General features: G+C 45.2%; 1 protein-coding gene across 1 annotated transcript in view; it reads right to left on the reverse strand.

The window, feature by feature from the left end:
* The window catches only part of LOC121446547 (protein sidekick-1), a 958,674-nt gene that overhangs the window by 383,106 nt on the left and 547,980 nt on the right, over positions 1 to 27,588 (reverse strand). Inside the window, exon 5 of the mRNA XM_041649217.1 lies at positions 24,914 to 25,047. Within this exon, the coding sequence (XP_041505151.1) occupies positions 24,914 to 25,047 (134 nt within the window). The remainder of the gene's footprint in view (positions 1 to 24,913; positions 25,048 to 27,588) is intronic.

The raw sequence follows: 27,588 nt of genomic DNA on the forward strand, positions 1-27,588 counted from the left end.
TATCTCACTGACCTCTTCCCACCTCTATTAACCAATTCTCAAAACTCACTTATAGAGTTGCCCAGAGGCTTGTCTCCTAGGTGATGCTAAACACTGTTGACCATTATTATAAACCATAGAGTAGAGAAAGGGGAAGAGGATTTCTGAGCAGTGAGGACACTTCCATAGGGAAGTGTGGGCAAGATCCTGGATACTCCCGGCCCTGCCGCAGCCCCAGTCTCACCCCCCCATCAGCTCCAGACCCTGCCCCAGGACAGGAGGACAGTGAACAAGACTGGCCAGTGGGTCCACCCAGATCTAAGGCTATTCAGTGCACTGGATGCTTGCTTATCTGCACAGAGCCAGAGATCCAGACAGCAGCTGTGGGAGACCCAGGAGAGTGGTATGCATTAAAACATCAGCCATGATGGAAGATGAACATTCTCTATTAGCTTCAGAAATGACCTATCAGTAGATAATCAAATTCCTTAAGCAAATGTCCTCCTCTCTTTAAAAATAAGAGGGTGTGATTCCCTGAGCACACTTAGAATTCACGCCTTAGCCTCTATTTATTCTCATGCAATAAACATAATTTATGGGAAATCTTTAGCGAGTTCCCTTTAAGTGGTATATTAGCTTCACATTCACAGGGACAGGCCCGTGGGTTTTCCTTCTGTGTGCACATGTATGTGTGCGGTGTACACCTCCTGCTGAGTCTTTCCTCATTCAGTTCATGAAATTAAAAAGTGTCATTCCTTGGCAACCTAAACTTAGAGTTAATGAAATTCCCGGGGCCTTCTTCCTCCTGCTGAATGCAGGATCCTCTCATTTGCTCCATTCACGTGTGTTATCAAGAAATACAGACCTGCTCACCCCCCAAAAGTAATTGGGAGTTGGGTTTAAAATTATTAAATTGGATTTCTGCAAAACCATACATAGGGGAACAGCTCAAATAAAACATGTCTGCTGAGCTTAGTCCGGAAGAAAACAATTTCTGCCTGTTCAGAATGAAAATGGCCACTTTCTAGTGGACCATGGTCTCCTCTATGCACTCAGATGGGGAAGGGAAGCCTGCTGCTTCAGGGCATCTCTGCTATGACCTGCTGGGGGTGGTAGCCCAGGCTTGTAAGCTCAGAGCTCAGGAGGCTGAGGCATGAGGGGGTTGAGTTCAGGGCCAGAACCAGCTAAGTAGCAAGTTCAATGTCTGACTCAGGGGTTCTGTCTCAAACACAACAATGAAACCCCCCTGATGTGTGTGTGTGTGTGTGTGTGTGTGTGTGTGTGTGTGTTGTATTACACAATTGTGTGAAAGCTTCCTTGACTGTTCTTCACCTTAGTTTTGGGAATGGGTCTCTCACAGAATCCCTAGCTCATCAACTCAAACAAGCTGGCTGACCAGTGAGCCCCAGAAGTCCTTCTGTCTTTGCTTCCTGACGCCCAAGTGCTAGGATTATAGATGCTTGCCCTGGCACCTGGCTGTGATGTGGGTGTTGGGAATTAAACTTGGGCTCTCACTGTAGCATCTTCCAGTCCCAGTCTTTATGCTAAGGCACGTATGTTACCTGACTTCCTGTGCTCCCAGCATACTTTAGCACAAGCAGACTTCCGGCCATTAGTCCACTTAAGCCCATGATTCTTCCCTTTGTTCCTTTGGCGAGTTCACCTCACCCTCCGGCTGCACCCCTGATGCCTCCTCCAAGGGTAGCTAAGCCCGCACTGTCAGAGCCTCCCCCTCTAGCTCTTGTGTGGTGACAGGCACCCTGCTGAAGTACACGCCACACTGCATAAAGTAGCATGCTGTAAGGAAATGATAATTTGATTAATTCAGTTGGTTCGACGCATAATGGATTTCTGCAAAACAGAACTGCATGTCTCATAAGAACGAAGGCTCCTGCTTAATCCGACCGCAGCTGCAAGGTAGGTAAATGGGTTGACTTTAGTCTCCAAGGCCTAAGGCAAACAGCAACAAAACAGACTGAAAGCCGAGAGGTCCTGTTGGCATGAAACCATCACGTTTTAGGGATGTGATCTTCTTTATCCCTGAATTCTTCCTTATTGAAACTTTAGTTAGGGAAGCGTTTTAGTTTTTTGTTCTTGTTGTTGTGTTTTCCATTGGTGGAATTTAATTTTATAGTTGCCAGTTGCAAAAGAGATTAAGTTGTAGGAGGTTGTATATCTGGGGAACGTCAGCAAAGGCATCCATCTCAAACTTGATGGGACCCAGAAGCAAGGTGGTGTGTGAAGAATACTGTAGGGAGGGTGTCCAAGCCCTCCAGGTGAGGCCTTTAGGTCCTCCAGGTAACAATGCCCAGTCTTCCTCGCAGGAGTGTATTCAGGTCCTTTCAGGTAATGGTGCCCAGGCCCTCTAGATGAGGCTTTCCTGGTCTCTCCAGATGAGTGTGTTCAGGCCCTTCCGGTTGAGCATGCCCAAGTTCCTCTAAGTCTTGGTGATTAGATTTGGAGAGTGTCTCCTCACTCACTTCTGTTTTTACCGCTCCCCCTTTGCCTTAAATGGTTACTTGGTGATTGACAGTTTGTTAGGAGGGGAAGATGTTTGAGCAATATAATCTGAATCACTTTAATATGACTCTGTCTTATCTATATGTCAGATCACTGAGCATCTGTCTCCTTTTGATGGGCTCATCAAAGAAAGTTTGAAATTCAGTTGATTCAAACTCTTTACTGTACAGATGGGGAAACTGAGTCTTGCACCCCAGCAGTCACAGAGCACCCACATTCCCAGGGCCTCATGGTGTGGCCAGTGCTCTGAGCAACAGCTCAGAGCTGGGAGTCCTGGAGTGGCCTTTACAATAAGACTTTTCTGTACAACAATGCCTGGGTGCCCACAACAATATTGTCTCAGCTGTAAAAGAAACTAATTAATTTTCATCAAAAGCATTATGAATAAAAAATCAGATGTGCAGAAAAATGAATTAAAACTAATAAAAGAATACTGCCCACTGAAAACAGGCTGATTTTAGTTAATTTGGGGGAAGAAAGAGCCAAGTTCTATTCTGCAGGTGATGGGACTTTAACAATTTCCCCTCCACAATAAAAGGCTCCTTTTTGGAACAGCTGGAGACAAAAGCTAATAAATCATACTCATCCGTAGTTAGAAAATAAGACAATATGAAGCCCGAAATTCAGCTTGGCCTAGAAGACAAAGCAGTGTGAGCCTGGACCATGCAGAACTCTGTCATAAATAGACATTAACAACAACAAGAACAAAAAAATCATCCACAAAAGGGGCTCTTGCTTTTCCTTTGGTGTATCAGGCTCTAAACTGATACAATCGGGATGGCTAGATGGCTCAGTGGGTAAGGGCGACTGCTTCTAAGTCCAGTGACCAGAGTTTGCTAACCAGGTCCCACATGGCAGAAGAAAAGAACCGGCTCCTGCAGGCTCTTCTTTCACTTCTATAGTAGAGTCACAGTATTTGACCCCACCTCCAAATAAATAATAATAATAATAATAATAATAATAATAATAATAATAATAAAAAAGACAGTCCAACATCCAGCTCCACTTGCCCAGAAGAGCTGGGGTTTGGAAATTCAAGAGCACAGGAAAGGTGGGCCGCCTTGTACTCTGCTTTCTACCTTAAGTACTCTAAGACACAGCGATGCACAACTATCAACTAAGTTAGTGGATTTTGAATCAACTATGAGACGTACCGGTGGGAGGGTCTGTGAGGACATTTCCAGGAAGGATTAACTGTGAGAGAAGACCCTGCCCAGAATTGGTACCCAAATATAAAGGGGTGGAGGGTAGCGCCAAGTGCTTGCCTACTTTTCCTTCTGTGTGTGTGAGCCTGTCTATATCCTTCACTGACTTCTGACCCTGCTTCTCCAACCTTCAACATGGACTGAAGAGCAGGGCCCTCCAGGAATCCTCCAGGCCTTCAGCATCAGACTGGGACTACGGAGGCAGACATCTGGACCCACGGGCTAGCAGCTTCTAGGTTTTCAGCTTCTCTGGATGCAGACGGCCACTATTGGACTACTCAGCCCCTACTGCACTAGCCAATCTAGTAAATACCCTTTGAATATATGTTCATTCTACCAGTTCTGCTCCCTTAGAGTCCTGACTAATACAGATATACAGAAGCTATAGCCCAGAGTAGTTTTTTCATCAGACCAACTGGTGAGGGACTTCAGTGTTTACTGGATGCATTCCCACCAAATAGGAAGGAACCCGGGGACCACCTGCTTCTTTCCCCAAGTTGACACATGCTCTTCTGAGACTCCTTCCCCAAACAGGCAGGTGTGCTGTGCACTGGAATCACTCACACATCATAGCACAGTCCTGGCTGCCTATGATGTCGTCATCTCCTTGATCATAGACTTGGGATTCCTGGGGAGTCAGGGGTAAGCTCAAGACGTGCACTTCTTTCACCTTGGTCCAGTCTCCCAACCGGTGGAGGTTGCTGCTCTTATGGGTCAATTCAGATGTTTCTCATTCAAGTACTACTCAGTTGACTTACCCTGAGTCACTACTAACTATCCAATGACTGTCACTTTGGAGTGTAGAAGCACCATGGGATATGCTAGAGGTCCAGCTGGGTTTCGGACAGATCCCTTCCCTCTCTAGGACATTAGTAGGCAGCTCTTTAGGGTCCACAGTCATAGGGAGGCCTTCCCACTGTGCTACAGCTGTGAGGCAGGGGACAGGGTCTTTGTTAACTGTCAGAGTGTGGTGTCTCGGGTACCCTGTACGTAGCTTACTCCTGTTTCTGTATCCATCCGGGTTCTGGCTCCAACTATACCATTTCTCCATGGGCTACACTCGCCCCAGGACCCAGTGACACCGGTTCTGGTTCCCAATCATTTGGCACTCAGTATTATTGGGGTTCAGAGACCCATCAGAATGGATGCTAGTCCTTTCCAACACTGAGCAGTGAGGAATTGTCGTGCCTTGAAACCCCAGGGCTCAGAACCCAGAGGGTACCCCACTGCCATCAGATCTACAGCTCCATCAATAGGTATCACTGGGGGATAGAGAGACGGTCCAGTGAGCAAGCACAAGGACCCAAGTTCTACTCCCAAGCTCCACATGGTAGTACATGCTTGTAATCCTAGCACTGTGGAGGCAGAGACAGGAAGAGCCTTTGGGCTGGCTGGCTAGCTGTCCTAGTCTGATTGGCAAGCCCCTGGTCACACGGAGGTCTCATAAATCAGGTGGGGGACAGCCGGGTAACTCAGTTAGTAAAGGCACTTGCTACCAAGCCTGATAACCTGAGTTTGATCCATGGGACTCACATGGTGAGAGCGAACAGACTGTAGAAAATATGTTCTCTGTTTTCCACATGTGGGCACGGCACACATACACATGCATGCATACATGCGCGTACGCGCGCGCGCGCGCGCACACACACACACACACACACACACACACACACACATATACACACACATGGCGGGAGATGCGAAGCCTGAACTTGGATCTAGATCACACACCACAGGACACTCAGTTCTTAGCACACAAAGGCTGAACAGCAGGCAGGGCTGTATAGGATGTGACATGAGGGTGAAGGCAGCTACTTCTGACTTAGGCCTTAATGAAAACTTCCACACATTCAGAAGTTCCTGCAGAGCTTGGGGTGAAGGTTTCCAGCTTCCATTAAGGTGGGCCTCTCAGCATTATATTCCTACTGATCATGCTAGATCAGAGGTTCTCAACCTGTGGGTTGTGACTCCTTTGGTGACTGAATGACCCTTTCATTAAGATCATTGGAAAACACAGATATTTACATTATTATTCATAACAGTAGCAAAATTATAGTTATGGGGTAGCAATGAAAATAATTTTGTGGTTGAGGGTCACCACAACACAAGGAACTGTATTAAAGGGTTTCAATGTTAGGAAGGTTGAGAACCACTGTTCAATATTAGACTGGGATGCTTACCAAGATGGGGTTGCCATGGTTATCTCAAACACAGCCTTCTTAAACACAGGTGGACATCAGAGTCATCCAGAAAGTTTAGTTACATGAACTCCCAAAGCCCGCTTCCAGAGGGCTGGTCCTTAGGTCTGGGCTGGATGCTGGGGACATCTGTGCTCAACAAGCACTCTGTGTGCTGCCCAAGCCCAGTCTGGAGGCCACTCTCTGAGCACCTCTGTGTTAGGATGCCTGGTGACTGTGGTCCTCTGCTGGGAACCAGCCACACTGGTGTCACCTGGGAGCTTGTCAGAAATCTGAGCTTCCCTAACTTCAGTGTGCACACGAATCACACAAGTATCTTGTTAGGATGCAGGATTTGATTCCGAGACTGGCCACAGTTCTGCTTTTCTAACAAGTTCCCAGGATGAGGTTGCAATGACTGTTCAAGGACCAGTTCAAACACCCAGGGACACACTCAGATACATTCCGGGTGACTCCTAACAAAGGTCAAGCAGGGTGGCCTTACCTGTAAACACATCTTTCAGGTAACCTAAGTTGCTACATGGTAAAATACTATTAGAACTTTCACAGAATATATTTTGACTCCTACATTCCATAAAAGAATTTTGGAAAAACTTATTTTCACATATTTTAAGTTTACACTTAAATGTTTAAATGCAATTCTCAGTGTATTGTAAACAAAATTTTATTTTTAAATTATGTGCATTTGCATGGTGGGAGGGATTATGTGCACATGGGTGTGGGTACCAGGAGAGGGCAGAGACATCAGATCCTCTGGAGCTGGAGTTATAGGTAGTTATGAACTGCCTGAAAATGGGTGCTGGGTTTTGAACTCAGGTCCTCTGAAAGAGCAGATGGCTCTCAATCCCTGAGCCATCTCTCTAGCCAACACAAATAAAACTTTAGCTCACTCTTCCATATACATTTAGAGACCTAAAAACCAATGAGAGATGAGCCCTGGCAATACCCACTTAGAAACCCTCCTTGTGGGACTGCAGAAAGGGCTCAGTGGTTAAGAGCACATACTGTGCTTGAAGAGGACCCAAGTGTGTTTCTGAGCACCTATGCCTGGCAGTTCCCAACTGTCTGTAACTCCAGCTCCAGGATCCAACATCCTCTTCTAGACTACATGGGCACCTGTACACACATGTACAGTACACCCCATCCCCCACATATACATGTAATCACAAAAACATAAACTTAAAAAAAAACTCTCCTTTGTTACATTTGAGAATTATGCCATCCCCTTTCCCCTTTAAGCCATGTGTATACAGAATCTCATTCCCTATAATATATAGTGTACTTGAAAGCCATTTTATCACAGAATTACATCTCTCTTATATAAAGGGTTTTCCAATAATTTATAAAAATTTCCTGGGAGCCTAAAGTTACAACTATTAAAAATGTATGGATTAGTTACCCATTGTAGTGATTATTAGTCATTAATCAGACTCGCGAATGCCGTGACAAATTTTTACAAACCATTAAGGAACGTGAAGGGCAAGCTGCAGTGTGCATCTTTTAATGCGATGAATGGAGCCTTCTTTGTTTTAATTAGTTCCTGTATTCATGGATGAATATTACTTCTAGCAAAAATGAAAAGGCATTCGGCATCGATTTTATTTCTATTTTTCATTTTAATAAATGTACTCACTGAGAAGACGTCTTTCAGAGATAAGCCAGGGGCAATGGAAGTTTTCCTGTGACAATCTCAATTCCTTGTCTTCACTTGGGGTTGCTCTGAATCACAGTTGTTGAGCAGAAAACTACAGCTTTGGTTTGCTTGTTTGTTTTTGATACAGGATCTCATGTAACCTAGGCTGGCTTCAAACTTCTGTAACCCCTGCCTTCACCTCCAGAGTTCAGGGATTGCAGGTGTGCACCTCCACACCTTGTTTATGTGGTCTTATGGATGGTACCCCAGGGCTTTATGAACTACCAAATGAGCCACGTCTTCAGCTCAGATTGAAATGATCCTGTTGACTGACAGCTTGACCAAATCACCCTCCAACTTTGCAGTCAGCTAAGAACTGTATGTCATGAGGCAGATTTCTTTCTCAAGCAGGGAAGGTGTCTTCTTCCTCAGCACCGATGCCTGGTGGCTAAGGTGTTCCCTTTGCTGTCAGCCAACAGCAATGCACAAGAAGAAGGGGTTGCTTCCCTCGAAGGGGAGGCAAGGCAGCTGTGAACACAGGCAAGAGAAGGTTCGCTCTAGAGCCTGCATGGGACGAGGGCCCATTCTATAGGCCAGCTCCAGGACAGCACTGGGATAAGAGCTGGGGATATGGATATAGAGTCCCTCGAAAACAGCCAAGCCCCAGTACTTTAGAGGCAGAGTGGAACTAAACATTAAATATCTTCCATCCAGCTCCCTACTTGACAAGATCGACCACCTCCAGACTGGTATTGGGGTCTGGAGAGGAAATCTGACCAAAGGTGATATTTAAGATCTTCAAGTGGAAAAAAAGGCAGAAAAGAAAAGCAAACCATTGTCCCAAAAGCTAAACAATGGTGTCTCTTCACATGCCAAGTAAGGACACCTAAATGAAAAATAAACAAAAGAAAAGGAGCCAAAGGAAGACAGTATGACTGCTGGGGAGGGAAGCTCAGTCCAGAAGCCAGGACAGAGTCAGAAAGAAAGTGGGGGGATAGCTCTGTCAGAAAGGTGCTGCCTGAAAACACACAAGGGTCTGTGTTCTCATTCCCAGCATCCACATAAAAAGCCCTGTGTGGTGATGTGTGCCCCTGACTCCAGTGCTAGGGGGATAGACAGGTGGATAGATCCCTGGAGCCCACTGATCAGCCAGTCTAGCTGGATCAGGGAGTTACACACACACACAGATACACACACACACACACACACACAGACACACACATACACACACACGGAGACACACAAAGAGATATACATACATACAGAGAGAGAGAGACACACACACAGACACAGAGATATACATACACACACATACACACATACACAGAGAGACACACACACACATACACACACACGGAGACACACAAAGAGATATGCATACATACACAGAGAGAGAGAGACACACACACACAGGCACATACAGACACATAGTTCACACACATGTACACAGACACACATGCATACACACACATACACACACACAGCAAAACTCCCACACTGAGTAGACTTGCATGGGACAAATATATCTGTCTGTCACCCATTCTTCAAGATCCTTGGGGAAAGAGACCAAATCCCCTGCCCTCCAGATACTTATATCCTGGTGCAGACAGGCCATACGGTAAGTAAGGACTCCGGGAAGGAGGCTGTGTGAGGTCTTGCCGAGGATGCTGTGTGGGAACAAGAACCGACAAGGCCTCTAGTCACAGAGAGCGCTGATTCCCCCACATCTCCCATTCTGAATCCTCTCAGGCGGTGCATGGCTCCATAAGAGAAAAGGTTTTTAAGCAGTTCTGCTAACAAAGCTATTCCAACCTCGGAAGCAGGATTAATAGCTCCCTGGCCTGTGCTTCTGCTATAATCTCTACATAACTCCATTGCATCTGGTATGCTGCACAGTGGATTCCCCTCGTTTCTTCCAAGTCTGCTTCTCCCTGCAAAAGGGGGCTTGGACAGGCAAGGGCCACGTGCCTTCTTTATTTTGTTTCCCACAATGCTGGGTACACACACTGCATATTTTATGAATGAAATATGGAAATGAAGTGAATTTTTTGAAGAGGCCAAGGGATAGAAATGAGACATAAAATCTCTCAAAGCCAAAAGGAATGACACAGCAATGCTTCGAAGACTGCATCCATGAGGACCTCAGGCACAGAGTCAGGGACTGTGGAGACGGCTCACCTTGCAAGTGTGAGGACCTGAATTCGCATCCTCCAGGTTTACATAAACAGCCAGGTGCAGTAGCTGGTACCTCCTACATGGGAGGGCAACTCAGGAGGTTCCCAAGAAGCTTCTGGGTCAGCTAGCCTGGCCTATGTAGTGAGAGTCCAGGTTAATAAGACTCTTGTGTCAAGCAAAAGGTCAAAAGACCAACATCCAAGCTGCCCCCTGACCACTACATGACCTGTACTTACATGTACACCGCTACACAAATGTACACACATATGGGGGTGGTAGTTATGATGACATGTCTGCTGTTCTATGTGTCCTTGAGCAATGTTTCAGACTGGGGTCATATGCAAACTATTTAACACTGATTAAATGGCAGGTGCACTAACCAATCAGAAATGTGGAGGCCAAATGCCTCAAATGTCAGCCTCTCTCCACGGCCTCAGAAGTACCTGTGGCCCAGCTAATCTTAGTGACAGGGTAGGGTTCAAACAAAAACTACCCTCTTCTTTAATATCACAACTATACCTGAAGTGAACAGAATCAAAAGGTCAAAATATTGCCTATTCATTTTGTACTTTTTGATGATGGGACTATTTTTGCATAATTTTTCCCAAGGCCATTTTCTCAATTCAGAAGTTGAATTTTCTTGAGTACTGAAGGAAAAAAAAAATACTTAGACGGTCTGGAATGAACCAATAATCAAAGGTTAAGTAATGCATAGGTTACTTCACATAGATCTCCTCTGTGTAATGAGGATGGAGGGCAGGGAGGGTCTGGAACTCTGAAGCCCGTTTGTACAGAACTGCTTCCCAAATGGAATTAACTCCTAACCCCTGAATTGGAAAAAAACACCCCCAAACCCAGGGACATCCTATTAGGGAGACAGGGCAATAATTTGGGGAAAAAATGGGAGCCATATGATAGCAGAGGTAATGGTACCAAAGACAGTCATGGTAAGGACAGCAGTGACGATGACATCAGTGGTCATGGTGCTGGTGCTGACATCTGACCCTGGAGGATACTGGGCTCCTCTAACAGACTCCTCCCTAGTCTCCAAGCAACGAAGACCACCTGAGCAGGGTAGGGAACATATCTGTTCATCAGTCCTCTTCCTTCTCCTCCCTCACCCTGTGTGTCTGTGTATATGCATCAGTGTGTGTGTATCTGTGTCTGTGTGTTCATTTCTGTGTGTGTGTTTCTGTGTGTGTTTGTCTGTGTGTGTATCTGTCTCTCTCTCTCTCTCTCTCTCTCTCTCTCTCTCTCTGTGTGTGTGTGTGTGTGTGTGTGTGTGTGTGTGTGTATTTTGTGACAGGAGCTCTTGTAACCCAGGCTGACCTTCAACTTGTTATGCAGCTGAGGATGGCCTTGAACTCCTCCTGGCCTTCCTGTTTCTGCTACTCAAGAGCTGGAATTACAAGTTTGTGCCACCATACCTGGCTCAGGAATGTATCATTCCAGTCCAGTATTTATAAGTGTCATACTGGGTGGGAGCGTCTTTCCACTGCCATTCTAAGTGGTGGCTGAGGGGTTCCTCTCCTCCTCAACTTTCCACAAGTCCATGATAAAAATCTTAAAGATTTCTCTCTGTGTGTATGTGTGTACACCATATGAGTATGTGCCCACAGAGGTCAGGAGGGGTATTGGATCTCTTGGAGGCAGAGTTGCAGGTGGTTGTAAGCTGCTTGATATGGCTGCTGACACAAAGCTTGGGTCCTCTGTAGGACCAGTGGGTGCCCTTATATATTTTTTTGTGATTAAAAAAATAATTTTGTGTGTCTAGTATGTATGTGCATCTCTCTCTCTCTCTCTCTCTCTCTCTCTCTCTCTCTCTCTCTCTCTGTGTGTGTGTGTGTGTGTGTGTGTGTGTGTGTGTGTGTGTGTACAGATTCCTGTGTTGGAGTGATACAGGCACATGCATGTAGAGGTCAGAGGACAATCTCAATTGTCAGTGCACATCTCTCACCTTCTTTGGCAGAGTCTTTTGTTCACTGCTGTGTGGACCAGGCTAGCCCACCCACAAGCTTCTGAGGCTTTCCCCATCTCTCCTTTGTGTTTTGATGTAGGCATGCTGGGATTACAGATGCATGCTGGGATTACAGATGCATGCTGCCACTTCCAGCTTTACACAGACCTTGGGGATCTGAACTCTGGTCCTTACACTTTCACGGCAAGAGCTTTGCTAACTGAGCCATCTCCCCGGGTCTCTTTCCAGAGTTCTGCTAGAGTTGGAAAATTCTGGTTTTCCATTTGTAACTCTGCCGGCTGGAAAAGCACAGCACCATTACAGTACTCAGGCTTCCTGGATGGTCACTGAGACTTATAAGACAAAACCCAGCTCAAATTTTTATGTTCTATAAAATTACATAAACTGATATCCCAAGTTCCCCCTGCCAGACCTGTCTAGACAAAGAGCAGAGTGCACGGACAGCTGGGCCATGAGTCTAATGTTCCTTCCTCTTAGCATCTCTGCTAAATACAGCGCCACAGGAAGCTGGAAGAGCTGGGAATTGATTAGTGCTAAGAGTCTATTCCCGAAGATGGTAAAAGGTGAGAAGGCCCGGGCAGCGTAATGACCCCAGTAACAAAGACGGCAGGGACTCCAGCAGATCTGCTCATTAGAACACACAGCTACATGTGCCCATAAACTTCTGGCACTTATTATTTTTAGCATAAATCCCATTTCTGTCCATCTAACATAAATCCCAATTCTGTCCGTCTCACACACAGAACGTTCTTGGGAAAAGCAAGGGTTCAGTACTGGCTTTGGCTTTGGTGGCAGACTTCAGAACATTGGGAAACAGCAATTCTCTGTAACAGACACTTCGCCTGATCTCTCTGAAGTTTGATTTAGTGTTCACAGCCACACTGTAAAGATCTGCAGCTTTAATTACCTGCAGTAATCGCCATCTATAAGGGCCCAAAGAGAGTCATTTACAGTGATCAGTCATAAAACATTATGACTGAGCAGTAAATGTGGGAGCTGACTGTCATGAAGAGGTGACCACTGTTAGGCAGCATGTGCTAATGCAGGGGCCAGCTGAGAAAGTCCAGCATGGTTCCTAAAGTCAAAGGCAATTCTGCAGCATAAATGAGTAAAACACTGAAAGTGTCTTTGGAGAAAGACAGACCTGGGTTCAAATCTCCACTACCAAGTGAACTGTGCAGGCCCATGCAAGTTATTTATCCCTTTGATTGCTTCCTCCCCTGTAAAATGAGGATGATACTGACCTTGTTACTTCTTTTTTCCCCTCCCCCAGTGAAGATTCATGGGGGTCACTTCAATGTTTTTAAAGAGACATAATATTTGCATATTGTATACACAGTAGATATTCAATAAATGGCTATTTTTACTATTACTGCCATAGTGTGCTTTTAGTAAACTTTGGGACAAACCACATTTCCCATCCTTATTTGTGTGCTAAAAGCTAGAGTTACCTGGTGAGACATTAGACTACCGTAATGGTTAAACCAGAGTATCCAGCTGGGCATGGTGATGCACACGTTTAATTCCAGTACGTGGGTCAGCCAGGGCTACACAGAGAGACACTGTCTCACGGCCTCCCGCCATCCACCTGACAAAAATACTGAGTGCCAACTTAGAATCACCCAGAAGACACACCTCTAAGCATGGCTAGGGTCTATGAGGGGTTACCTAGATTGTGTTCACTGAGGTGGGGAGATCCACCCTAGGCATGGGTGGCTCCATCCTCTGGGCTAAGATCCTGGACTACATAAAAAGGAGAAAACAAGTTGAACCCCAGCATCCATCTCTCTTGGCACGTTGATGGTGGATGCTCTGTGACCTGCTGCCTCATGTTCTTGTCACCACTCTATCCCTGCTGAACCCTTGAGTTGTCAATCAAAATAAAGCCCCGCCCCCAATAAGGTGCTTTTGTCGGGTATTTTATGTCAGCAATGAGAGTAGTAACATACATGTCCTCAACACAAACAGCGCACTGTTACTAAAGCCATTGGTTCCACTCCGTGTGTCCCTCAGAAAATCATATGTTCCCGCTTTTCTGAAAGACGAGGTGTCAAAAGACAATTTAGTCCAACAAATCAATCTGGATTTAGAAAATCACAAACTTCCCCAGTATGAAAAATGTCGACAGGTGTTTCTTAATTAGTAGCCGTGGAACACTGAACTCATTCATAAGAAGAAATATACTGGGGATGACTGAGTAGAACAGAAAAAACAACCTACTAAACCCCACACCAGCGAGCTAACCAGTATTACTATTTGTACTTGACTATCCAGTAAAGATCGTTTTTCAGGGAAAATCACATTTATGATTTTACACAGATCCTCCCAGCCCCCCAAATTTCCTGTCTTTTCGTACTGGTAATGAAGGCGAGGAAGCCATAGGGTCTACCACATTCAATGGACCGGAGCAGGGCAGCGTGGGTGAGCTACAACGCTGGGGCTTTCCCTATAGTGTGAGTTTTGAACTATGATTCCTTCGTAGTCAAGTCTACAACCGAATTAACTTTAGGCCCCTGTCAGCTAACTTCAGAAAAGTTAAAAAAAAAAAATCAGACCACAGAGTCAAGGGCAATACTACTAGGGCAACTTCAAGTTCCAGCCCTAAAACTGGCACCATTAGTGGACTCCCACGCTGACATATCTATGTACGCTCATTTAAAGTGGCGTATTTAACAAGAGGGCAGAGGGAAGACGGTTTGCGGGAGTTATTAAAGCTGAGCTTTGTGGAGGAGTTCGTGAAAAATCTGATTAGGCAAATCAGCACCAGATGGTAATCTGTGCCCTTAAATACTCAGCTCACAATTGGCAGAAGTAAATGAATACTTACGGCCTGTTTACTGATTCCAACTGGGCAGGGCGGCTTGGTGAGCAAATTCTCCTGAGCGCTCACTCACTGAGAACAGGTACCTGAGATGCGTGTCGGTGCTGGGAGCTAGGAGTGCCACAAGCATCCTTCTTAGAGATCCCTGGGATGGAGCGCATCTTCCTTTATCTCCTCCACAGTATCAAAGGCACCGTTGCCAACAATAACTGCTGAACTGGTTTGCCTCAAAAGGACAAAGACTTGAGTTTGACCCACATAAAAGCCAGACATGGCAATGCATGCCTGGAATCCCAATGCTAGGGAGGCAGAGAGGAAATGACCTCTGGGGCTTGGTGGCCAGACAACCTAGCAGAATTGGTGAGCTCTGGGTTTAGTTGAAGACCCTGACTTACAAAGGGTTGGGGGGGGGGGATCAAGGAAGACATCCAACTTCAACCTCTGGTCTCCACATGAGCATGTATACATGTGCAGGAATGCACATACAGACACACACCCACAGACAGACAGACAGACACACACACACACACACACACACACACACACACACACACAGAACCCCGTTTCCAGTTTCACATCCACTTTACCCTTAAGCCTAGCCTAAGTTTGCTGTCGGTTCAAATGCACTTTGCTATGGCATTCCAGGGTGCCTCACAGCTGAGGGTGCATAGCTAGCACACTGCTGTCACACAGACCCAGTGTTCAGTGGGAGGGGTGTGGTCTCCATCTTCACAAAGCAATGCCAGGCTCTCAAAGGTGCAGGTGGAGCAGGGCTTTCAGAGAATCCTAGCGGGAGGGTAGGCAGGTGGTGCTCCCCGCCTGGGTCTCATGACCCAGGACATATATATGGTCTTCTTCATAGAAGTCACTAGGTTGTGGGGAGGAGTCATGCAGACATTGTCTCGTCCCCAGTCTCCCATTGAGCAGTCTCTTGACTGGGTCAGTAACTTCGTGACTGTGTTAACAATTTTGTGATTGAGTCAGTGATCGTGAGACCAGGTCAGTGATCTTATGCCTGCATAAATGATCTGGCACTTGGTCAGTGTGGTAGGGTGGCAGTTTGCATAGGAATGGCCCCCATAGGGTCATATATCTGAATGTTTAGTCATTACAGAATGGTGCTGCTTGACAGGGATTAGGAGGCGTGGTCTTGTTGCGGTAGGTGCGGCCTTGCTGAAGGAAGAGTGTCACTGCAGGTGGACTTTTGGGTTTCAAATGCTCAAGCCAGGCCCAGTATCTCTCACTCTTCCAGTGCTTGCCAATCCAGATGCAGAACTCTCAGTTACCCCCCTGGCACCCTGTCTGCCTGCATGCTGCCATCCTCTCTGCCATGATGATAATGAACTGAACCTCTGAAAATGCAATCCCCAACTAAATGCTTCCCTGTATAAGACTTGCCATGGTCATGGTGTCTCTTCACAGCAAAAGAACATTGACTAAGACTATCGGTGACCTTTGGACGGCCCAGCCACCTTATGATTGTGTGAGTGCCCTTGGGAACTGGATCCCAAGCTCTTCTCTCAAAGTCTTGGTCTTCTAGCCTGTGAAATGGAGTTGAATATGGACTCCAGGGGAGCTAATGAGGAACCAGGGGGAGAGAATGGACATAAGAGCACATCTATATGGTGTTCAAAGGAAGCCTTCACCTTTATTTTACCAAGTCCCTGGAGAACTATTTAATAGTTTGGAGAAACTCCAAATCTGCAGACACCCCAGAACAATATTTTACTCCTTGGTCACCTGAAATCATTCCGTAAAATCATGTCTTTTCCTCATTTTACATCTAAAATGTCTTGTCATAAAATGTAAAAGAATGCAAATATAATTTTCAGTGTGTTTTAGCATGCTGGCATATTTTAATAAAATCAGACTCCCTCAACACTCTTTTCTATGTAGTCAATGGAATCTAAATATTTGATGGGCCATGTTCAAAGATGTCGTACATGCACCAGCCATTTCAAAGCACACAGTCCAGTTCCCATCCTACACAGGGATCTTACAGCATTTCCTGATCACCTTCTGGAGTTGGTATTTCCATCCTTTTCTTCCAACTCTTATCCTAATTTGTTATATTTACTGACCCAAAGTATTTTATTGATCGTTCATCATAGCCATTTAAGTAGTATAGATGTGAATTTAAATTTCACTCAGGGACCATATGATCTTGGAAAGAAAAAAAAAAGCAAAAACCAAACCAAACCTCTTCTCTCACACTGAGTTACTGATATGCTTATTCCTAACTTTCAGTCAAAAAAGTGTATCACAGGGGCTGGGGAATTGGCTTGGAAGTAAAGAACATATAGTGATAGTGTTCTTCCCGTGTGTGTGTGTGTGTGTGTGTGTGTGTGTAGAAAGAGGAGAGAGAGAGAGAGAGAGAGACAGAGAGAGAGAGAGAGAGAGAGAGAGAGAGAGAGAGAGAGATAATATGTATATGTTCATGTGTGTTTGTGCTTGTAGAAGTCAGAGGTCAAATTCAGGTGTTGCTCATCAGGAGATAGGTTTCGCTTGTTTTTTGAAGCAAGGTCTCTGATTGGTCTAGAGCTCACCAATGCAGCTGATTGGCAGGCCAGAGAACAATAGGTGTTCTCCTGTCTCCATTTCCCTGGTGCTGTGATTACGCACACATGTCACCATGCTCAGCTTTTTATGTGGATGCTGGGGATCTGAACTCAAGCCCTCAAGCTCACTGACAAGCACTTTACCATCTGAGCCGAGTCCCCAAGTCCTAAGTATTGTCAATGAAACGTGAAGTCGGTTTTTACCTTCTCTTCTTTGGTGGTGGCAGTGAAGGTAGGGCTAGGATGTGCATTTGGGGCATCATACATGCTAGGTAACTGTTCTATCACTGAGCTACAGTCCTAGCTTTCAAGGTCTTTCTGTTGATATTGAAGTGTTGGCGAATATCATAGCCTACTCTCATATTTTAATTTCATTCACCAATCTATTCACCTCATCTATCTGTCCACTCATTCACCCATCCATCCGTGTATCTATCCATCCATTCATCTGCCTACCCACCCACCCACTCACCTTCCATCCATCTGTCCATCTATCCAGCTATCCTTCCATCCAACTATCCACTCATCCACCCATCTGTCCATGCATCTATCCACCCATTCATCCATCTATCCAGTCACCCACTCAGCATCCATCCATCCACTCGCCCACTCACTACCCAACCTTCTGCCTATCTATCCACTTCCTACCCATCCTCCTGTGCCATGTGGGGCTCAGAAACAAAATATTTAAGTTGTCATTTTTACTTGCATTTTAGCTGAAAACGTAAGTAGAATACTGTGTGCTAACAGTAGTGATCATATAGACTGAATCCTTTAGTTGGGTGACCTGAAGCCAAACTCTGCAAATTACCCCAAGCGACCATGTGGCAAGCAAGCAGACAGAATGTCCTCGCAGGTCTGTGTGCTTCTGGGACTTTGCATTAGGCTACACTTGCACTTTTGCTGGGGATTCATGGACTTGTGCATTTTGTTTTAACTGAATGAATTCTCATAGAATGAAGAGTGGATAGAAAATTATTTCTGGGGAAAAACCACAGCTTTGGGGTACCTGGGATGCTAGCACAGAGGTCATGCTGAAATTGAAGATCACATTCACAGGGAATACCCATGTGCCATAAGCATTTGACCAAACAATCCGATATTATCAAGACCAGACAAGGTAAGGGTGTCCATTTACAAAGTGCTCACTGTCTCAGGATGAGACATCCAGATGGAATGGAGGTGCTATGGGGAAGATGACAGGAGAGCAGTGCCGTGCGGAATGAAGCTTCCAGGATCAGCGAGAGCCCTGAGACCCCATCCTTTCCTTCATATCAGTGAACGTTGTAGCTAATGACTGAATAAGTAGTCCTATACTAGGGGTAGTTGTTCACGGCTTCTGTCTTTTCTCACGTGGTCTCACGGAGGGAGCCCAGGCTAGCCTTGCATTCACTATGTAGCTGAGGATGACCTTGAACACCCGATCCTTTTCCTCTCCCTCCTGAGCACAAGGATCATAGGTACTTTACTACTAGACTCAGTCTACGTGGTACTGGGGATCAAACCTGGGGCTCAGTGCATGCTGGGTAAGCACTGTCCCAACTGAGCGACATCCTCAACACTCAGAGCTGCTTCTTCTCCTCCTCTGTTTTACTTTCTTCTTAAGTATGTATGTGTTTGTGTGTCTGCATCCGTGGGTGTGCATGTGAGTGCAGGTGGCATGTGGAGACCACAGAGGGCACTGGATTCCCTGGAACTGGGGTGAACAGGCAGTTGTAAGCTGTCGGACATGGGTACCCAAACAGAATCCAGGTCCTCTGTGAGAGAGAGCAGTAAGTGCTCTTAGCTGCTGAGTCATCTCTCCAGCCCACCATGACTTCTTTCTTTATAGAATGTCTAGAGAAGGACTCTGGAGACCTAATCTTAGATTGGTTCTGCCCACTACTACAAGGGTAGGTCTTGGTTCTGCCTACCAGCACCTGCCAGAGGGTGGGTCAGCATTTGCTGGGCAGGGCAAGTATGGTACCTAACTAGCTATGACCTCAAGACACAGAACCTATCCTTTATGTTTGTGAGAATTCTGGCAATGAAGCATCACGCGCCCTACAGAGCTGCAGCTAGATTCTAAGCGGCTCGGCCAGGATGGAAGACCCAATGTCCCCACATTGGTTTGGAGAGTCTATTTTCAAATGCTTCCTATTGCTTTAGGAAGCCAACCCATGCCAGAGTCCATTCAAAGACTTACACCTGCTCCCTTTCATCCTTTTAATATTAAAAGCATGGGGAAAATAAGATAGGATTTCATTCGGGCACACAAAAGCCTGTGTTTTACAGGGCAGTCCTCTCGGATGGCTGTGCAAAGACGTTATTCCCGGGAACCCGCTTTCCACTCCTAACCATCTATGAGGGCTGCAGTTAAATTAGCATGACAGAGGACAAAAGAATGTTAAGTGGGCCTCAGAATTAAAAGCCGGGTTTGTCAGCCTGAAGGAGGATCAGCTAAAATGATAGGCTATCTGGAAATGTTGTTTGAAGAGAAGACATTAAAATGAAAGAGGTGAAGAAAGCAGGAAGGGGAGAGGCAGTCATTTCTGCTCTAATCTAAACTCCATCCCTCGCGGAGAATCTCATTACACTGGACATTTTGAATATTGGGTCAGAAGTGATGATGTGTCTAAAGTTCGTACGACGGCTTTTAAACAATGATTGATTAATCACTGTGCAGAACCCTTCCTATCTCCTAACGGTGGAAGAGTTTACATATTAATTCAGTGGGGAAGAGCCAATACGCAGAAGTTAACTTGATGTAAACTTTTCAAAACGAAAGGGCAAAGCAGGCTGACAGGTTTATAAAACTTGCCTGGGTCTGAACTCAGAATAGAAATGTCTACTTCCAGGTAAGTCCAGCCTATTTTGGTTTTTGGGTGTACACCTGAGCTGTGGGCGCTAGCTATGAAAGATTTACATGGAATGCTTCCCTGTGCCACCTAGGTCCTTATCATCTGGTGGCTTAGGTAATGTTAGAATATCAAAGCAAGTCTGCCCTAGCTAGGCAGTAAGGCTGCTCTGGGAGCCAGAATGGAGTGACCAGACTCTCTCCTTCCAGACTGGAATACCCACACGGCCCATGCCACACTATCTTCCCAACAAAACACAAGGGGAGAAATGTTGATGCCTATTATTGCCATCCACTAAACAGGCATGGCACAGCATGTGGTGCCATTAGGGGACCATGTTTCAGCTCTCACACTCCATGCATCTTAAAAGTTTATTTTATCCATACACAGTTCTACCTTTTGCTTCCCATAAGCTTCATGTGCAGCCAAAATACCAGCCACTGAACACTGGGAGATGGTTTGGTTGGTAAAATACTTGCCTTCCAAGCATGAGGATCTGGCTTCAGATCCCGCATAACCCACATAAAAAGCCAAGCATGGGGACAGTCTCTGTAACCCCAGTGCTGGGCAGGCAGACAAGCAGATTCATGGAACGTACTGGCCAGCAGGCCCAGCCAATTGCTGATTTCCAATTCAGTTTAGAACCCCGTCTCTAAAAATAAGATAGGAGCAACTGAGGATGACAACCACCTATGGCCTCTATGTAAACAATGAATATTACACACACACACACAAATTCTGGAAACGTCTCTTATTAGTAGGTGTCAGCTTTTTTAGGCTCAGAGGCAAGGTGAGCCCTGCTCCTCCCTTTATTTCTACATTATAGCGAAGGAGAGATGGGAGGTGTGATAATTCAGTTTTTAACTAATTGTAGTACGATACATCCAGAATTTAATTCCCAGCACTGGACCAAGCTGGTCACAGCCACTACACCAAGGTCTTTATTCTCTAGACAAAAGTAGGGAAACCATCTATATTCACCAAATACTAGTTGGTTGAAGTCCTTTTTGGTTCTTCTGGAACACTGGCTAGCAGCTTTTTGTTTCTTAAATTGTTAAGCTTCTCACAAAAGCCCACCTCAGAAGAACACAATACAGACATCTAAGGCTATAGACACAGCACTCCATTATGCTGCTGTACGGGGGTTGGCAGAGATGAAGACGTCCTAGAGACAGGAAGGCCGGACCAGAGTGGGAACCCCTAGCACTGTGAGCCGGAAGCCCAGACAATGATGGCTCAACAGTGGGGGTGGTAGGAACCACACCTTGACCAGGACTGCTTGGATGTTCATATCCTTGACCTTTCTACTAAATCAATCTTCAATCTTACTCCAGGGCCCCCCAAAGGTGAACTTGGGGAGATGGGGAGCTTTGTCCCTCTTTCCAATGTGGCCACAAAGGACAAATATAATTTTTCTGTTTTCCATAATTAATTTGACTTTTTTAAATTGGCATATTGAGGATGGTGGGGGGCTAAATCTGGCTTGGAACCCAGGCCATGCCCCCCCCCCAAGTTCAATAAGAATGTGAATGGCTCTTGGGAATGCCTTATTCCATGAGGAATCTAGGTGTGGGTGATGAGACTACCTACCAGGCTTCAAGCCCCTATGGGAGGAGACACGCCCATCCCAAGATGTAGCTCCCACCTACAAGGCACCACGCGACACACCGGCAGCCACACTTAAGCATACATCCTTGAGGGGTTTGTAGATTTATCAAGACTTCTGGTCTTTAGAGGTTTTCCAAATAGAACTTCTACTGGGAAAATGCATAATTGCTTCCATTTAACATTTAGCTAAGTCTGATGTGTCAGGGGAAGGTTCGCCTAAGAATTAAAACAAGACCGGTTCTTCCACCTCCTCCCTTCCCACACCATATCTGGTTTTGATAAAAAGTGAAGACTACATAAGGGAACAGAATGCAGGGTCTTACCTAACATACATAAGTTTTTAGTACCAATCTCATTATAGCTCAACTTTAAGTGTTTTACCCGATGCCAATGAAAAGATAAAATTCTGCAAGGGAACGAGATGTAAGTCATTTAATTATAATATTTATGAGTGGCTTCTTATATACGTTTTGGTTGGGGTAGCGCTGAAATTATTGCAAAAATTTTACATATTCCAATTATCTACCACCACGGCATTGCATTCAGAAAGGACTTTGAAAATACACTGTAATAGTTCTATTCTCTACCTCAGGTCAGAATAGCCCATTGGACGCCAGCGTGCTAACCATTTTGTAGCTCTGGGATAGGAGTATTGTGTGAACCAGAATTTCTTAAGGAATCATTTCCCCCTTCTTCTAACAGGCTAAGGCTGATTTCCTTGGTTCTGAACCAGAATGGCACTCTCTTTGGCCATCATTATCCTATTTATATCACAATCGAGTGCTAAATCAGATTTGCCGAACAGAATAAATGCCTCTAGTTATAAAACTTGGCAATCATTAATGATAATCATGAGCTCTTTGGTAATACAATCTCTGTCCCTTGTTATTGCTGCTGAAAATGTCTTGGTCAGTCATGTTCACTTCTCCTGTGGCTCTTGACAAAGGCAGTTCTTTCAATAGCAGAGTGTCACACAAGGGGAGTGTGATGCTCCAGCTAATCAACGTGCATTAAAAGGCCCGACTAATCCTCGGTCTGCCTGGTACGTGATCTGGGGAGGAGAACTCAGTTCCTCAGAATTAAGGAGGCTCTCTGGGGCCGGAGGAATGGCTCAGTCAGTAAAGTGCTTGTTTGGCAAGCGTAAGGTCCTTAATTTTATTGCTTAGGACCCACATCTAAAGTTTGGGCACAGAGACAGGATCTACAATGCACAGTGCTGAGAAGGTGGCAATGGATAGATCCCTGGGGATCATCAGCTAGCATGCAAGTCTACCTGAACTAACGACTGAGAAAACCTGCCTTAAAAAAAAAAAGGAGAAAGGTGGTAGAGACATCGCTCAGTGGGTAAGAGTACTTTCTGCATTATCAGGAGGATCCAAGTTCCAAATTCTAGTACCCACGTGAAAAGCTGGATTCTGGCCGGACTTATCACACGCACACACAGACATACACATAGACACAGACATACACATACATACAGACACACAGACAGACATGTTTAATCCCAGCACTTGGAAGGTAGAGGCAGGCAGATCTCTATGAGTTTGTTTGTGGTCATCCTGGTTTACATAGTGAATTCCTGGATAGACAGGGCTACAAGGAGATTCTATCTCAAAACAGAAACAATAACAAAAACTAGGTGTTGTAAAGTGTGTCAGTAGCCCCATTCACTGTGGAAGGTGCAGACCAGAGGATGGCTGGAACTTGCTGGCTACCAATCAAGCTTCAGGTTCAATAGAATACGGTGGAGAGCGACAGAACAGAACACTGACGTCCTCCTCTGTCCACTACATTTATGATTATAGAAACATGCATATAACCCTCCCACAAGTGTGCATGAACCATAATATGCTGCATACACTTGTATGCATTCATGTGAATACACACGCAAGATGTTTTTAAAAGGTGGGGAGTAACTGAAGAAGATACCTGGCCTTCACACTGTATGCAGAGATGTGTATGACACGCACGCACGCGCACACACACACAATTAAGAATGGAGAGAGGTGATGGTAGAATCACAACAGAGCCACACAGATCCCTTGTCAGGATGTCAGGAGTCTATGAGAACGTACCCTCTCAATTCCCCCAAATTGACACCCAGTGCTTACGGCAGACATCTCCCCTGTGCATTCTGTCCCTTCTAGCAAAGCAGTTGTTCTGAGATGCCAGGTGAAGCAAACTCTACAGTTCATCCCACACACTTCAAAAGCTCAAACAAAAAACCACTTCCTGCAAGCCTCAAAGCATATTCAGGAAGATGAAATCCATGTATAAATGCCTGTATGTCAAGAAGATTAATCCACAGATACCATACGCCCATGTGCCAGGATGGCACTCTGACATTCATCTTCCAAGACTCTTCACTACTGACGTTTCTCAAATGTTTTATTCCATGAAAGGAGACACTGCCAACATGTGAGGACATACCATTGGCACGAATGTTGGAAGCTGGTATAGCTCAGTTCATACTTGGGGTTATTTTCACTATTCTTTGAAATTAACTTTTTCATAGTAAAGTTTCAAAGTCCAAATATTTAAAGGTTTTCTTCAAACTAGAATTTCTCTGGAGAAATTGAATCTATCTATAACTGCGACCATGTGTATGCAGTCGTGTTGCGAGAAAATGAACAGATTATGCTTAGACACAGCTTATAAAATTCTGAGGCAGTGTCTAAAAATTGTCTGAGTTGGATTGGTTCTCACTTGGTGATAGGCAGGCCATGGGTTTGTAATCCTCCTGCCTCAGCCTCCTGAATAGGGGATGATAAGTGTGGCAGATAGATCTACCTTTTAAAATTCTGCTATTTTTTTTCAAAATTCATGCATGATTTTGTGTGTGTGTGTGTGTGTGTGTGTGTGTGTGTGTGTGTGTGTGTGTGTAAAACTTCTGAACATCAGTACTGTCCTACTACCACAGGCCTGGGCATTGATCTTAGGTACGTAGGTCACCAGGCTTCAAGCTCTTCACTCACAGAGCCATCTTGTTGGTCCCCAAAATAGCTAATTTAAACACAGCTGTATATGTGAATTTTCTTTTTCTCAAGGATGTTATTCTTAGGTTAACAGACTATAACCTACATTTTAGTCTCAAATAAGACCCAATCTGAAAAAGTTGAAACAATGATCTTGGCAGTGAACAAAAAAGAATAAACTTTTCTTTAAGTCTGTAAAACAAGTAAGATCTTGGGTGAAAAATATAAAATTCCTATCACCTGCAAATCATTCGAAGAAATCAATCTCCCTGAAGCCCTTCTAAGTATCAACAATGGATCAATACAAAGCCATAAACCATATCAGAGAAAGACGACACACTGCACAGTGTCCCATCATACAGAGGTTATTAATTACATACAGCGAGGATCTCTTTCAGGACCAGCAGTTGGATTATTAAAACTCACGTGCTATGCTCAGGTGGATGAACGGGCTTGTCTTGTTCTCTCCATTCCTCTCATTCACAGCCTGCACGTAGTAAGCCCCGGAGTCGCTTGCTTTTGTAGCAAGGATCACCAGCTGATTCTCCAATGTGATGGCTCTGTTTCAGAGATAAGACACAGTGTCAAGGCCACTTAGGGGAACACAACAAAAAAAAATTAGTTCATCGAGTCAACAATATAGTAATAAAGACCTAAACACGGGCTGGGAAGATGGCTCAATTACTAAAGTACTTGTTTTGAAAGCTTGAGAGTCTGAGTCCAACTCCCAGAGGCCATGTGAAAAAGCTGGCTATGATGTCATGCTTACAATCCCAGCACTGAGGAGGCAGAGATGGAGCAGACCCTTGGGGCTCATCGGCCAGGCAGCTGCATAGTTCGAATGAGAATGGTCTTCACAGGCTCACATGTTGGAATGCTGGGTCCCCAATGTGTGGAACTGTTTGAGAAAGATTAGGAGGTGTGGCCTTGCTAGAGAAGGTGTGTAACTGGGGAGTGGGCTTTGAAGTTTCAAAAGTCCACAGCATTCCTAGTTACCCACTCCCCTCTTTTTCTCTGCCTGTGGTGGTTGTCTTAACACGTAAGCTCTCGGCCACTGTTCCAGCTTTATGCCTGCCTGCCATGATAGTCACTGACTCATTGTCTAAACTTATAAGCAAGTCCCAGTTAAACTCCTTATCAGTTGCCTTTGCCATAGTGTTCTGCCACAGCAGTAAAAAAAGTAAATTAGACACCAATCTGTCCTACTAGGTGACTGTTAGGCCAGTGAAAGATCTTGTCTCAAAATACAAGAAGGGGTAGAGCCTGAGAAATGATTACAGAAGTTGACCTCTGGCCTTCACAGGAATGTGCACACACCCCCTGCACACTATACTCCCTGCAACCCCTCAAAAAAACATAAAAAGAAGAAATAAATAGACAAAAATCAACATGTGAACTCACCAAAAATAAAAATAAAGAGAAGTACTGTTGGCAATGGTCTTGTACCTTGTAAAGAATTGTCACTTGTATTGGTTTAATAAAATGCTGATTGGCCAGTAGCCAGGCAGGAAGCATAGGCGGGGTGACAAGAATAGGAGAATTCGGGGAAGAGGAAATGCTCAGCCTGCAGTTGTCACCCAGACACAGAGGAAGCAAGATGATAATGCTTCACTGATAAAAGGTAACAAGCCATGTGGTTAACACAGACAAGAATTATGGGTTAATGTAAGATGTAAGAGTTACTTAATAAGAAGCCTAAGCTATTGGCCAAACAGAGTTGTAATTAATATAGTTTCTATGTTATTATTAGGGTCTGGGAAGCTGGGAAAAGAACAAATAATCTCTGCTTACATAGAAGAAGTAAATAAAGAAAATCAACACAAGACAACACAAGCAGGCTAGCTTGTGACTGTGCCTTCTTGGAGCGGCAGCACTCTACCATCTCAGGAGTTCTACATCTGAACTCTTGACTGTAAGGAAGATGACACATACCCCGGAGGCTAACACAGAGGGTCCAGAATTTATGATACTGCCTGTTAGAAGTTCTAGGGGAGCAGCCTTTTGTTCTAGGCCAGCAGAGGGCTGGACCACCAACTGATCCATGGCAAGTGACTCTATTGTGCCCTTTGCCCCCTCAGCACCTCTCTGCCTGGTCATAGTGTTGACTATTCCCACTGAAACTGTCCAATCATTACTAGCTATGGAGTGCACACTCCTTCCTGTGCTTGCACGTCTAGTTGTACAGAGGAACCATTAAACAAGAACACGTGTCTAACTTTTGACACCTTGACACATGTTACCATCTACAGAATTTACACTTGAAAACTGTAACTGAGTTACAAAAATGTTAAAAATATTTTAACAAAGTTCATGATTTTGCATGGGGCCGCATTCATAAGTAGGCCTGAAGAGTGGATATGCTTGAATTAATGATGAAGTCCTTTGCAGACATCCCAGTTTTAGCAGGAAAGAACCCTGAGGCACACTGGATCCACACACCCTTTCTTTGAGCCCTGGCTGCCTTCTCAGGTCACACAGCAGCCTGCTGTCAGAGGTGAGACAAGGCCTTCTAGATCACCTCTGCCCTAGTTTCTTATTCTGGCTCACAGTTCAAAGGACAAGTCCATCATGGCAGGGAAGTTGAGGCAGCAGGAGGCTGAAGCAGTTGGTCTCATCTCATCCACAACCAGGAGGAAGAGAGGTGAATGCACATTACTGTTCAGTGTCCTTTCCCCACCTATACAGTCCAGGATCCCAGCCAGGGAGCCCTGCCACCCACAATTAATTCCCATCTCAATTAGTGCAGTCAAGATAACCCCCCACAAGCATGCCCAGAGGCCCTTTTCCTGGATGATTCTAAATTCTGACAAGCTGACAAGCACAAACTGATCACAGATCATAAAGACTTCTCACTGTGGTATTTATCTGGAAAGGAGGAAGCCCATGAAGTTACAACATCCACACACTCAGGCTACTTCTTACAGGAAGCCCTGTATCCTTCCCCTTGTAAGTCTGTATCCCTCTGGCTAGTTTGAAGGGCCAATGGGGAAGGGGATTTGATTTGATATTTTAATGCAAATGTGGCATTGGGGAGATATCCCAGTGTGTTAAGTGCCTCTTGTGCAAGCTTGAGGGCTTGAGGTAGGTCCTCTGCACCCATG

The sequence above is a fragment of the Microtus oregoni genome, unplaced genomic scaffold (genome assembly GCF_018167655.1).
Source record: "Microtus oregoni isolate MIOR12 unplaced genomic scaffold, Mior012 000003F_ref0000135, whole genome shotgun sequence".
NCBI lineage: Eukaryota > Metazoa > Chordata > Mammalia > Rodentia > Cricetidae > Microtus > Microtus oregoni.